We start from the raw sequence: 13,377 nt of genomic DNA, 5'->3' as shown, positions 1-13,377 counted from the left end.
AGAGGCCGCCAGGCGCCTTCTTGTCCCGCAGTGTCCTTGGACCCGCTGCAGAACTCTGTTCTCAGTCTTGTTTCCGAGGCTTCTGAAAACCCGCCGAAGGGTCTCACCGCAGCCTGGCGTCTCCCAGCCTGGACAGTGAAGTTCACGTCCCGGTCGGTGCCTGACTACCCTGGCCCTCCACCTGTGATGGAAGTTGGGTGGCCAAACTAGTCTAACTTTGAAACTGAACACATTCTTCTGCAGGTTCCAGGCTTTTCCTGAAAATGAATGCAGACCCTGGTGACGGCTGGTTATCCCCGTGGGCTCAGCCCACAGCCCTCAGTGTGCGGACGTTTGTCTGAGGCTGGTGGTGGGGTCCAGCTCAGGCGCCTTGTTTGGCTTGGTGACCATCCGGCCACAGGACACACTCCGTGCCCCGTCAGCCTGACTGGGTTTCCAGGACACTCCAGCTCATCATCTGCACACCCCTGACACTTCAGTAGCTTAGTCCGTCTCCCAGAACGCCTGTGCAGCAGAGGTGGCCTAGGAATCTTGTCCTGCTTGACTTTTGCTCTGTAAAATACTGTTCTCCCAGTTGGAGCTCAGCGTGCTGGCCCTGAGGAAATGTGAAGTGACAGGGACTTGCCCTGCTCTGGTCTTCCTGTGCCCACTGCTCCTCGTCCCCCGTGGTGTCCAAGCTTCCACCACAGCCACAAAGATGGAGCTGTGGGAGCAAGAGGAGGCAGCGTGGGTACAGTTTCCACCTGCTGAGGGGCAGCCTTCCCTGGGGGTGGGGCCAGGACCCGCTGCTTGGTTCCCAGACCTGGTCCCATTGTGAGGGGTGGGGACGGACCTCTTCTCCCTCTGCCCATCTTCCTGGGTCAGAGGAAATAGAAGTTGGGACACCACAGCAAGACTCCCTGAGACTCTGCCCTCCACTCAAGGGGAGGACGTGAGCTCCTGGCAGGCTAGTCCCTCTGGAGAGCAGAAAGGACCCCAGCACCCTACACAAGTTCCCCCAGAACCTTCTGCCTCTCCCCTTGCCTCCCCACCATCTCCCAGTTGCTTAGGGCGGCTGCCCCTGAGCTGACTACTTGGATTTTTGCTGTTCTCAAATCAGGGTTTCCTAAAGCGGGTTGTAGCAACTAAACATCCCTTACTTTTGGTTGGTTGCCAAATTTTGTAAAATCAAATTTGTATCTATTTTCTCTTTTACTTTCATTGTAATTTTAATTGTCTCCATGAAAACTTTTTGTCCCTGGATGACCTGCAGTTTGCACTAAGACCCCATGCCTGTATTTGAGGAGCACCCGCCTTGATCGGTGTGTGGTGTATGTGCATTACATCCAGGCTAGACCGGCAGAAAACGTCAGTCAGGCCACGTGATCGCAGTACAGCTTCTTAGGATCCACTGTTTCCATGTCATTAGGAATTCTCATTGTCTCAGTGGGATGTTAATGCCTTATGTGGCCGTGATAGTTACCCCATTGCTTCATGTAATCAGCAGAAGTTCTTAGCCAAAGGGCCGCTCACTTCTGAGTGTAGAAATCACTAGATTCCTAGCATCACGCACACTCCTTTACTGAATACTCGTGTAAAGGGAACAGTCCGCCCTGCCTGCCCTTCTTTGCCTCAAAGCCGCGAGCTCTCTCGTTCGGATGGAGCGTCTCTTACAGCCACCAAAGCAAAGAGAGACGAGCAGTCACTGGGGCCGCTCGGTGCCCACTGTTCTTATGTGGGTTAATTCACTTCCACCTACTGAGGAAGGTGGTGGTGACCTCAGACAGGTGACCTGACTACTCTGTGGTCACATCCCTAGTGATGGTAGAGCCAAGAGGCCACACCAGGACCTGCTCAGGACTTCCCAAGAAATCAGTTTATCAGCAGAAGTCATCTTGCCAAATGGCAGGCTATGGATCAGCATAAGTATGTGGTCTTGGTGTTACTTTATTTTTATCCGGTACATCTTTGGATCAATCTCGAAAGGAAACGAAGCACCTGTCGTCTGTACAGTGCCAATCAGGGTCTGTGGCTTTGTCCTTTTACATAAGCTGTCTTCTCATAGGTTATTTCATGGAGCCCAGGAATGCTGGTAATAAAATCTGACACCTCCTAAAACACTTTCGACCAGCAAACTGAAACACTGGGCAGGGTTTCTGCCACAGGATCACCTCGTTCCTTGGGGACTGCTCTGCGAAGAATGCGCCATCAAGCTTGAAATTAACCGCCACAGGCTTAGAGCACAGGAGCCTTGAGGGGTCTGAGTGCTGCCAGATTCTCTCACAAAGTGTCACAACCACCGCCACCAGGCTCTGATCACCACAGGATCCCTGGAGTCGTCGCTCCACGTGGCTGAAAGGCCCCCGGGCCCCAGAGAGAGCTCAGGAGAGATGTGGTCCATCCCCAGGCAAAGATCAACGCCAGATGTTGCGGTAACGGCAGCCAGCATTTATACCTGCTGTTTCCCAGACAGATGTACTAAGAGCCGTAAGTATATTTTCTTATTTACATCTCACAACAGCCAAATTAGGAAGAAGCCAGTATTGTTGTCATTTCACAAACGAGGAAACCAAAGCCCAGACAGGTTCATTTGCTCGAGGTGGAGCGTCTGAAAACCCACCTGCTGGCCCCAGAGTCTGCTGTGAACTCGACCTCGTTCCTGTTCATACCTGATGTGGATACTAAACCACGCGCTAGTGAACATCCACAGAACACACGTCTGGGAAGGGCCCAGAGGAGAGCGCGCCCTAGGGTGGGGTGGCAGCCTTCCGTTATCTCAATGTCTAAGGCAACGGTGATGGGCTGTGGGTCCTGGGACAGCTGTGGCCCACCAACCACCAAAAGGGGGAGGATGCCTGAGCGCCCCCTTGAAAGGCTGGAAGCAGACAGACACCTGGCTCAGCTCTGAGGTCACCCTGCTGCCCCAAGCGATTACAGAAAGAGTCGGGGAGGTGTCCCAGCTAGAGGAGAGACCCCCAATCTGCTTCCAGGCCCCACACGCATGAGTCCTAGGATTCTTTGCCCAGAGGATTTTGGGTCACATTCGCATGGGTTCAGAGATTAGTGGATGAAGGAATTCCCGCAGGCCAAGTCCTGGTCCATCACTAGTTTGACAAGACTGAATTCTATGCATTCAGACCAAGGAAGCGACAGCCTGTTCCAGCAGTGAGCCACGATTCCAACAGACCACCTGAGCCAGCATTGTCACGAAATGCAGAATGAAAAGTGCCCAAAACCCCGTTTGTAGTTTTGTCGCCTGAGTCACTGATCCGACAAGCAGCTGTGTTGGGTGGCCGTGCAGCCCAGCAGCCACACGACCATGGTTGTGTCACTGCCTTTTCCTTAACCTTCTACTGAGTGCGCTTGGCACATCGGCCTAAGGTACAGAGCACATGTCAATGTTTTTTCTTGGCTCACCGAGAGAGGCCATCATGCTCCGCTTATCCAGGTGGCCCCAAGCACAAGGCTAATGAGCGTGAGAACGGCGTTGGTGCCCCTCTCTCTGCTCCTGCATCTGCCACATCATTTTCAAACATGACGAACCCCGTGTATGAGTGGGTGACATGACTATGATGCAATAAATGTGGTCCACACGGGCCTCCTCTCTTTCCCCCTCCCTGCCTGTTTACCGTGGGCTCCCCCCTGACTCCCCACCCCAAACAAAGTAGGCAGATAGAATAGCAGCATTATTCTTGTGAGCTCTCCTTTCTTGTTATCCTATTTGCCTTGTGCTGGAACGAATCCCATAGGCTCAGAGCAGCTGTGTGGTTTAGTGGTAAATTAGCAGAATACAACACACACTCAAAGCTCTTGCTGTCAGAATCCTACGTTATGACATCACTTGTGATCGTAAAATAAAAGAGGCAGAGATAAAACAACTAAGGGCGTTAACTTGCAAGTCAAAACCCCTGAACGGAGAGCTCTCTGAGTCGAACCCCTAGACCTTCCCAAAATGAGCGCAGCTCTTGTGAACAGATGTCCACCGTCTCTCACAACTGTTTCCAGGCCCGAAAACTCTTGGCGTGGCTAGAGGTAATTTACATTTCACTGACCAGAGAGATTTTGATCAGCACAGCTCTTGAGTTTTCCCTGGGAAGTTATTGAATATACAATGTTCATAGTTTTATGCTAAAAGGAAATCAAAACTGATGCATATGTCTGGACAACAAATGCCATAAATCAACTATTAGCAAACATAATTAGACTTATTAAAGTTTAACCGAAGCTGTCTACGTTGGAAAAGTCGCCCTGAGCTGATGTGGAGGAAAAGGAAAGAAAACATTAGCTGGCTTAAAATAACAACTTGTTTGGAAAAGACAGAATTTCAGAGCGTGTGGGTGTCCCATCCTTGTTGAAACAATTAAAGAACCTAAGATGAGAAATAGTTGGGTGTGTTTCTTTATTTCAAAGTGGACTACATTTCCTAAAATGCCTCAGAACATGGTACCACAGTTAAAATGTAATTTTAAGTATTAAAAAATTATAAATTATGTTAACTTTTATAATCATAACTTTTATGTAATTTATAAAATTATAAATCATATATTTTTTTTTTTTAGTAAAATATCCAAGTAAGGAGCATTTTTTAAAAAGAGGGGCTGCCTTTAATTTTATCAGAAAGAGGAAAGTTATGCTAAAACAAACTCTGTCAACAGAGTCGCTTCCTGGGAAGTCCATATTAAGCTCAGTCACTTGGTCCTGGTACAGCTGCTCGTATGAAAAAATAGTGCTCATAAAGCTGACAGCGAGCCTAGAAGTTTTCACTTGGGAGCCAAAATTCAGATGTGTTTCATATACTCTAGTTACAAAAGCAGTATATAAATATACTTTCTAAAGTATGAATTTAAATATTTATGATTTTAAATATTTTTCTCAGTTGCAGCATCATCTGCATAACACATCTTTCCAAGTTTGCCCGACTCCCTCGGCCCAGGTGAGGCTGAGGGATTGCTTCCTTCTCCATTCCCCAGATTTCCTGGTACCTTCGACACACATTTATCATCCCGCCAAGCTGCTGGTAAGCACAGTCTTATGTGGGTTAATTCACTTCCATCCACCCACTGAGGAAGGTGGTGGTGACCTCAGACGGGTGACCTGACTACTCTGTGGTCGCATCACTAGTGAGGGTAGAGCCAAGAGGCCACACCAGGGCCTGCTCAGGACTTCCCAAGAAATCAATTTATCAGCGGAAGTCACCTTGCCAAATGGCAGGCTATGGATCAGCCTGGCTCCCTGAACGGATCATGAGCTCTTGGGGGCAGATGCACTGTTTTAGTCAGATTTTAGCTCTTTCCCCTGAAAGCAAGTGGTCTTTTTTCTTACTGAGGTCATAATAGTGTATAACATTGTGAAACGTCAGTTATACATTATTATTTGTCAGTCACCATATAAATGTGCCCCTTTACCCCTTATACCCACCCACAAACCCCCTCCCCTCTGGTAACCACTTGTCTGATCTCTTTATCCATGTGTTTGTTTATCTTCCACTTATGAGTGAAATCATGCAGTGTTTGTCTTTCTCTGTCTGGCTTATTTCCCTTAACATAATACCCTCAAGTTCTATCCATGTTGTTGCAAATGGGATGATTTTGTCTTTTTTTATGGCTAAGTAGTATTCCAGTGTGTGTGTGTGTGTGTGTGTGTGTGTGTGATCTTTATCCATTCACCAGTTGATGGGCACTTGGGTTGCTTCCACATCTTGGCTATTGTGAATAATGCTACCATGAACATAAGGGTGCATAAGTCTCTTTGAATTGTTGATTTCAAGTTCTTTGGATAAATAGCCAGTAGAGGGATAGCTGGGTCTTATGCTATTTCTATTTTTAATTTTTTGAGAACTTTCCATACTGTTTTCCGTAGTGGCTGCACCAGTTTGCATTCCAACCAGCAGTGGATGAGGGTTCCCTTTTCTCCACATCCTCTCCAACATTTGTTGTTTTTTGTCTTGGTGATTATAGCCATTCTAACAGATATAAGGTGATATCTCGTTGCAGTTTTGATTTGCATTTCCCTGATGATTAGTGATGTTGAACATCTTTTCATGTGCCTGTTGGCCATCTGTATATATTCTTTGGAAAGATGTCTGTTCATATCCTCAGCCCAGTTTTGATAGGGTTGTTTGTTTTTTTGTTGTTGAGTTGTATGAGTCCTTTATATATTTTGGAAATTAACCCCTTGTTGGATATACAATTTGCAAATATTTTCTCCCAGTTGGTGGGTTGTTTTTTCATTTTATTCCTGGTTTCCTTTGCCTTCCAGAAGCTCTTTAGTCTGATGAAGTCCTGTTTGTTGACTTTTTCTTTCATTTCCCTTGCCCAAATAGACATGTATTCGAAAAGATCCTTCTAAGACCAATGTCAAAGAGTGTACTGCCTACATTTTCTTCGAGGAGTTTTATGGTTTCACGTCTTACTTTCAGGTCTTTAATCCATTTTCCGTTGATTTTTGTGTATGGTGTAAGATAATGGTCTACTTTCATTCTTTGCATATGTCTGTCCAGTTTTCCCAACACCGTTTATTGAAGAGGCTTTCCTTTCTCCACTGTATGTTCTTGGTTCCTTTGTCAAAGATTTAGCTGACTGTATGTTCCATTGCTCTGTTTTTCTGTTTTTGTACCAGTACCATGCTGTTTTGGTTACTATAGCTTTATAGTATATTTTGAAGTCAGGGAATGTGATGCCTCCAGCTTTGTTCTTTTTTCTCAGGATTGCTTTAGCTATTCGGGGTCTTTAGTAGCCCCATGTGAGTTTAAGGATTCTTTGTCCTATTTCCGTGAAGAATGTCATTGGGATTCTGATGGGGATTGCATTGAATCTGTAGATTGCTTTGGGTAGAATGGACATTTTAACTATGTTTATTCTTCCAATCCATGTGCATGGAATCTCTTCCCATTTCTTTATGTCACCATCGATTTCTTTCAATGATGTCTTAGAGTTTTCATTGTATAGGTCAGAAAGCAAGTATTTTGACTCTTACCCCAAGCTTTCTGAAGAAGGCAGGGTGGATGTCAATGAGGACGATTGGAGGGATAGTACCTCCTGTCTTAATTCAAGCGCTGCTTTGCCTTTATGCTTATGGATCGTGGACAGGGAGGATGCGGCTAGAGTCGGGCATGGGGGATGTTGGTTCTTTGCAAGTCCATGCCCCACAGTCAGCGATAAGTTTCCACAGGCACCACCCGCTGGGGGCTCTGACTTTGCCTGAAGGATGCTCCTGCTTCCACATGCTTCGGCTGGATGTGGAACTTCCTGGTCCAGGCTAGAGTTTGGGGATGGCTCTCAGTGCATTACGGCATCCTGGTTTATGGTCTACTGTGTGTGCCTTTGTCACAACCCAATTGGGGGCCTGGGGAAATCCCTCAGTGTGTCATTCTTACAGCTTTTTTGATTGGGAAAGCAGTCACGTGATCAGACTTCCGTTTTAGGAGAGGAATCTTCAGCAGAGGTCAGGAAATTCTGTGATGATGCAGAGCACACCATAAGACAGCATGTAAAAATTCTTTTTAGGAAAACACATTAGGGACAAGCTTCATTATAGTGAAGCGATGCCATCCAGCACAGCTTGAAATGGGGCGTGCAGGTTCTTCCTGACCTTGAAGGCCCCTGTGCAGTCCTGCGTTTATCAAAAAGGCCGTAAAAATTCTGCCAAATAGAAAACCTACCAAACTCTTGTAGAATAAATTCAGGTAGATGAGAAAGGTCTCGGGGAATCTTCCTGCTGTGTGTGTAGATGCCCACACTACCCCCACCCCAGGAGAGCATCTCCCAAATGGGGGGTGGGGGCACCGTCCCCCGTGGGAGGGTTTGGGGAACCAGAGCCCCCCGTTGACGCAGCAGCATCTGACGTGCTGCAACATAACAGTTCCTTTAGAGCTTTCCTCGCTCCAGCCGAGTTCTGGCCATTTCCTAAGGCCACCTCACTCACCACACATCTCTGCGTGTCCTCCCTGAGGCCAAGCGGCCACTTCCCGTCGCCTGTTAGAACCTGCAGCCGTGGGCTCCTGGTGAGGGGACGCTCTGCCAGCCAAGGCCCAGGGAGCCCAGGCTGGCTTTTTAAAATTTATTTTGTTCTGTTATTTTTTTTTTAATTGAGGTAACATTGGTTTATAACATTATATAAAGTTCAGGTGTACATCATTATACTTCGATTTCTGTGTAGATTACATCACGTTCACCAACCAAAGACTGATTGCAGTCCATCCCCACAGCATGCGCCCACTCACCCCCTTCACTCTCCTCCCTCCCTGCTCTCCTCTGGTGACCACTAATCCAATCTCTGTTTTCGTGTCTCGGTTTGTCGCTATTTTTATCTTCTACTTACGGGTGAGATCATATAGTATGTGACTTTCTCCCTCTGACTTATTTCACTTAGCATAATACTCTTGAGGTCCATCCATGTTGCCACAAATGGCTAGATTTCATCATTTCTCATGGCTGAGTAGTATTCCATTGTGTCTATATACCACATCTTCTTTATCCATTCGTCCCTTGATGGGCACCTAGATTGCTTCCAAGTCTTGGCTGGTGTGAATAATGCTTACGCTTGCTCCCGGCTGGCCATGAAGGGCCGCAGCTCACAAAGGTGGCTTTTTTCTCTCCAAAAAGGAATTTCTGCCTCTTCCACCTTGGTCAGGACTATCCCTTGTTGCAGGGGTTCTTTTTATCCAGTTTTCAGTTCTCTCTCAGGGGTAATTTTTCCCAGTGTAGCTGTAAATTGGTTGTGTCTGTGGGAGGAAATGAGTTCAGAGTCTGCCTATGCCACCATCTTGACACCTCTCTCCAGACTGGCTGTTGATCAGAACCCAATTATCAGGGGGTTTTCACTTTTTTTTTTTTTTTTTTTTGCTGAGGAAGATTCACCCCGAGTTAACATCTGTTGCCAATCTTCCTTGTTTTTTTGTATATGAGCTGCCACTGCATGCCCAGTGACAGATGAGACAAGTGGTATAGGTACGTGCCCAGGAGCCAGGCCTGGGCTGCCAAAGTGAGCGTGCTGAACTTAACCACTAGGCCACAGGGGCTGGCCCTAATTTACCTTTTAAATGCCTATTTAAATGGGATTTTAACTGTAAAAATAATACATGCTCAGTTTAGAAAAGTTAGGGGAAAAAATTAAAGAAGGAAATTAAAAATAATTCAAATACTACCCTCCCGGGAGAGGATGTTAACTTTTTTTATCATGAAAACTGAAATGTATTGTGAAAGTTCAAAAAATAAAAATGAAGAACCCTGAAGTACCCACCACTCAACTTAAGAAATTATCACTCTTTTGCTAACCTGGTTTCATCTCCTCTAAATACCCACCTACTGAAATCTCTTAGAGAAACTCCCAGACGTCAGTGCACCTCATCTGTGATGTGCACATGTACCTCCAACAGATTTGCACGTTGAAGATTCACGGAGAAAACAGCGACAAATTCCACATAACACAAATAGCACTCTCTGATCGCAGTGCAGAGAAACTGGAAATTCACATTAACGTCAAAATCACCAAAGACCCTTCCTCCTGGAAGTTAAACACAGACCCTTAAGCTACTCTTGGGAGAAAGGAGATGTTCAAAACAAAGTGGCACAATTTCTAGGAAGTAATGATAATGAAAGAAGGATATAACAGAATTTATGTGATTCTGCTAAAAGGGGATCTGGAAAAATATATAGCATTAAATACAGAAACCATAAAAGTGAAAATAGATCAATTAAACATGTAAATAAAGACGTAGAGGGCCAGTTGCCTAGTGGTTAAGTTTGGCTTGCTCCACTTTGGTGGCCCAGATTTGGTTCCTGGGCGTGGACCTACCCTACTTGTCTGTCCATGGCCATGCTGTGATGGCAGCTCATATACAAAAAGAGGAAGATTTGGGGGCTGGCCTGATGGTGTAGTGGTTAAGTTTGTGTGCTCTGCTTCAGCAGCCAGGGGTTCATGGGTTTGGATCCTGGGCACGGACCTACACACCGCTCATCAAGCCATGCTGTGGTGGCGTCCCACATACAAAATAGAAGAAGATTGGCAGTGGATGTTAGCTCAGGGAAAATCTTCCTCAGCAAAAAAAAAAAAGAACTAGAAAAGCACGAACAAACCAAAAGGAAGGAATTAATGAAGGTCAAAGCAGAAATTTAACAAGTTGAAAAAATGTGATGCATCAAAAAGCTGGTAGTTTGAAAAATCAACAAAATTGGAAAACTATTAGTGGGCATAATTTAAAAAAGAAAACCCATATGTATAGAGTAAGAAATGATAAGAGAGAACAAATGGAGCAGGAGAATTTTCAAAAATAAGATATTTTGTACTAGTTCAGGCAAATAAATTTGAAAACCTAGATGGAATGGATAAATTTCTAGGAAAACAAAATGTACCAAAATTGACCCAAGTAGAGATAGAATGTGTATACAGGCAACTTCCACAGAAGAAAGAGAAAACTCTAAACTCACACACAAGATCACCAAAGGATTCTGAAAAGAATAATTGATCTTGATTAATTGATTAAAGATTAATTGATCACAAAGCTGTATAAACCATTACAGAGCACAGAAAAAGAACGTAAGCTTCTAAGTTACTTTTATGAAGATAATATACTATTCCTAGCACAGTTGACAAAGATAGTCTTGTATCACTAATAAATACTGATGCAAAAATTTTTAATCAAAATATAAGCAAATAGAATCCAAAACACATTGAATACAACATATCATGACCAAGTGGGATTTATTCCAGAAATGCAATGATGGTTTAATGTGAGGAAATCTATCATAGTAACAGTGCTAGGAGGAAAGGCATATGACCATGTTCATAGATGCCAAAAAAGCATTTGACAAAATTCAACTGCCAGCTGACTCCGGCTGTAAACCACAAACCACACTGTGCAGATGATTGGCGTCCCGCCACATTTCAGCTTGCTCTTAGATATTCCTCCAAAACACAACCAGAATGGGGTCCCAAGGTGGTTCTCCAGAGCCCCCTCTCTGTGATGAGCTTGAGTTTGGAGGATGAGGTTGAGGAGCTGAGGTCAGACAAGGAACCCGGCTCGACCTCAAATGTGTGAGCAGTTAAAGAGGAAACAGACCCACAGAGCTCCCTCGCGGGAGCAGACCAAGGAGATGTCCCCCCTCGCCAAGGGCCACAGGAGGGCAGCAACCCGCCTACCACCTCCCGCCCCCAACCCCCCAGCCTCCTCGGTCTATGGGTCAGGGCCTCCATGTGAAGCTGGGTGCAGAGGAGCCTCAAACACAAAGGATGGAAAGCACAGGAAGCTGAGTGGTGAGGAGGAAAATGCCTGAGCTTTGGGTTCGGATCAGGGTTTGAGTTTAGGCTCTGTATTAACCTGCTTGGGCCGCCATTACAAAATACCACAGACTAGGGGCTTAAACAACAGACATTTATTTTCTCACGGTTCTGGAGGCTGGAAGTCCAAGATCAAGTGTTAGCAATTCTGCTGTCTCCTGCAGCCTCTCTCCTTGGCTTATAGATGTCACCTTCTTGCTGTCTCCTCACCGGGCCTTCCTCTGTGACACATAGTCTGATGTCTCTTCCTCTTCCTATAAGGACACCAGTCCAATAGGATTAGAGCCCACCCTTGTGACCTCACGCAACCCTGATTCCCTCTTTTAAGCCCCTATGTCCAAAGACAGTCACATTCTAAGGTCCTAGGGGTTAGAGCTTCAACATGAATTTGGAGGGGACACAATTCAGTCCCTGACAGGCTCTGCCATTTAAGAGTTGCGAGGCCTCGGGTCATTTCTTAACCTTATAAGCTTCGGTTTTCTCCTCTGTACAACGGGAATAATGACATTGCCTATTTCACCCATTAGGACTGCATTTGGCAGCATGTACCAGACACACCAACGCCGGAACTTAACCAAATAGGGGTTCCATTTTGCTCAGTAGCAGGAAGCTGGAGGCAGGCGGTTCAGGGTTAGTGCAGCTGAGAAAACCATCAAGGACCCAGGCTCCTTCTGGCTTCCTGCTCCAGCATCCTTGGCTTGAAGGTTTCTTCTTCATGGTTGGAAGAGGCTGTTGTATATCAGGCAGGAGGACAGAGAAGGGGAAAAAGGCAGGAGGCCACAGTAATGATGCCACTTGTGTCTGTCCCCTCCTGGAAGAGTTCCTAGAACCTCCTCTGGCAATTTTCCTTCTGTCACATTGGCCAGAACTGACTGTTTCCTCCACGCTGGCTGGAGAGGAGTGTGGAGAGGTCAGGGCTTCAGCCAGGCTCATTGCTGCCTTGAAGGATTGGAGTTCTGCCAGCAGGAGGAAAGGAAGCACAGACACTAGATAGAGAGCCACCCAGATCTGCCAAACCTACCTCAGGGTGGCAGAGACCATTGAGATAGCTTGTCTGAAGCAAGTGAATAGTGGCGGAATATCCTAAACCGTAGCCATTAATTCAGCAAGTCAGGGCTAAAACCGTAAACTGTGTAAAATTCAACCTTGTGTTATTGCAAGATCAATAAAAGGGCAAGGTCAAGGCTGAGCAGCCAACTGGCTGAGCATTTCATGGTCCAACTGCTTGATCCAAGTCTGTCCTGGTCAAAATGGAGATCTGGCACCTCCAGTGGCAGTTGTCCACTGGCTTAAATATGGATGGGGACAATGGGGGCTCCTATGACAGCCTGGGACTTCCAGGATAGCAGCAGCCACTCCAGGCGTCTCCTGGCTACATTGGCATCAGTCTCCTTAGGCCAGTGGAGGGGGCTAGCCCATAGCCTACTGCTGATCCTGCTCCTGCTCCTGAGATGGGATCACTGCCCTCATGTCACCTGGCCTCACCTCCCCTGCCATGGGCTCACACACACATAGAAGATAAGAACTTTAGCCTGGTCCTGTGTGAGAGCACAGCCTGGGGGCAGAAGGGGTGCAGCCAAGGTTTTACTGTAGAAGTAACAGTAGTAATATAAGTAGTAATGGTGGTACTAGCAGTAATGGTAGTAGTAGAGGAGGAGGAGGAGTAGTAGAGTAGTAATAGCAGCAGCAGCAGCAGTAATAATAGTAGTAGACTAGTAAAAGCAGCAACAGTAATAGTAGCAGTAATAGTGGTAGTAGTAATAGTATTAGTGGAGTATCAATAGCAACAGCAGTAGTAATAGTAGTAGTAGTACAGTAGTAACAGCAGCAGCAGTAATAATAGTAGTAAACTAGTAAAAGCAGCAACAGTAATAGTAGTAGTAATAGTAGTAGTAGTAATGGTATTAGTAGAGTATCAACAGCAGTAGTAATAGTAGTAGTACAGTAGTAATAGCAGCAGCAATAATAGTAGCAGTTGTAACAGTAGTAGAGTGGTAGTGGCAGCAGCAGAAGTCATACTAATAGTTGTAATAGAAGTGGTAGAAGAGTAGTAATAGTAGTAGCAGTAATAGTAGGAGTAGTACAGTAGTAATAGCAGCAGCAGTGATAGTAGGAGTAGTA

The 13,377-nt window shown here is 45.9% G+C and overlaps 1 protein-coding gene across 1 annotated transcript in view; it reads right to left on the bottom strand.

The window, feature by feature from the left end:
• Nucleotides 1–11,382: 11,382 nt before the first annotated feature.
• Nucleotides 11,383–13,377, bottom strand: part of LOC124231474 (protein eva-1 homolog C) — a 115,232-nt gene continuing 113,237 nt past the window's right edge. The window contains exon 9 of the mRNA XM_046648277.1: nt 11,383–11,510. Within this exon, the coding sequence (XP_046504233.1) occupies nt 11,389–11,510 (122 nt within the window). The 3' untranslated portion in view covers nt 11,383–11,388. The remainder of the gene's footprint in view (nt 11,511–13,377) is intronic.

This window comes from Equus quagga, chromosome 21 (assembly GCF_021613505.1).
Source record: "Equus quagga isolate Etosha38 chromosome 21, UCLA_HA_Equagga_1.0, whole genome shotgun sequence".
NCBI lineage: Eukaryota > Metazoa > Chordata > Mammalia > Perissodactyla > Equidae > Equus > Equus quagga.
The sequence above is the reverse complement of the archived record's forward strand: the minus strand, read 5'-3'. Positions and strand labels throughout refer to the sequence as shown.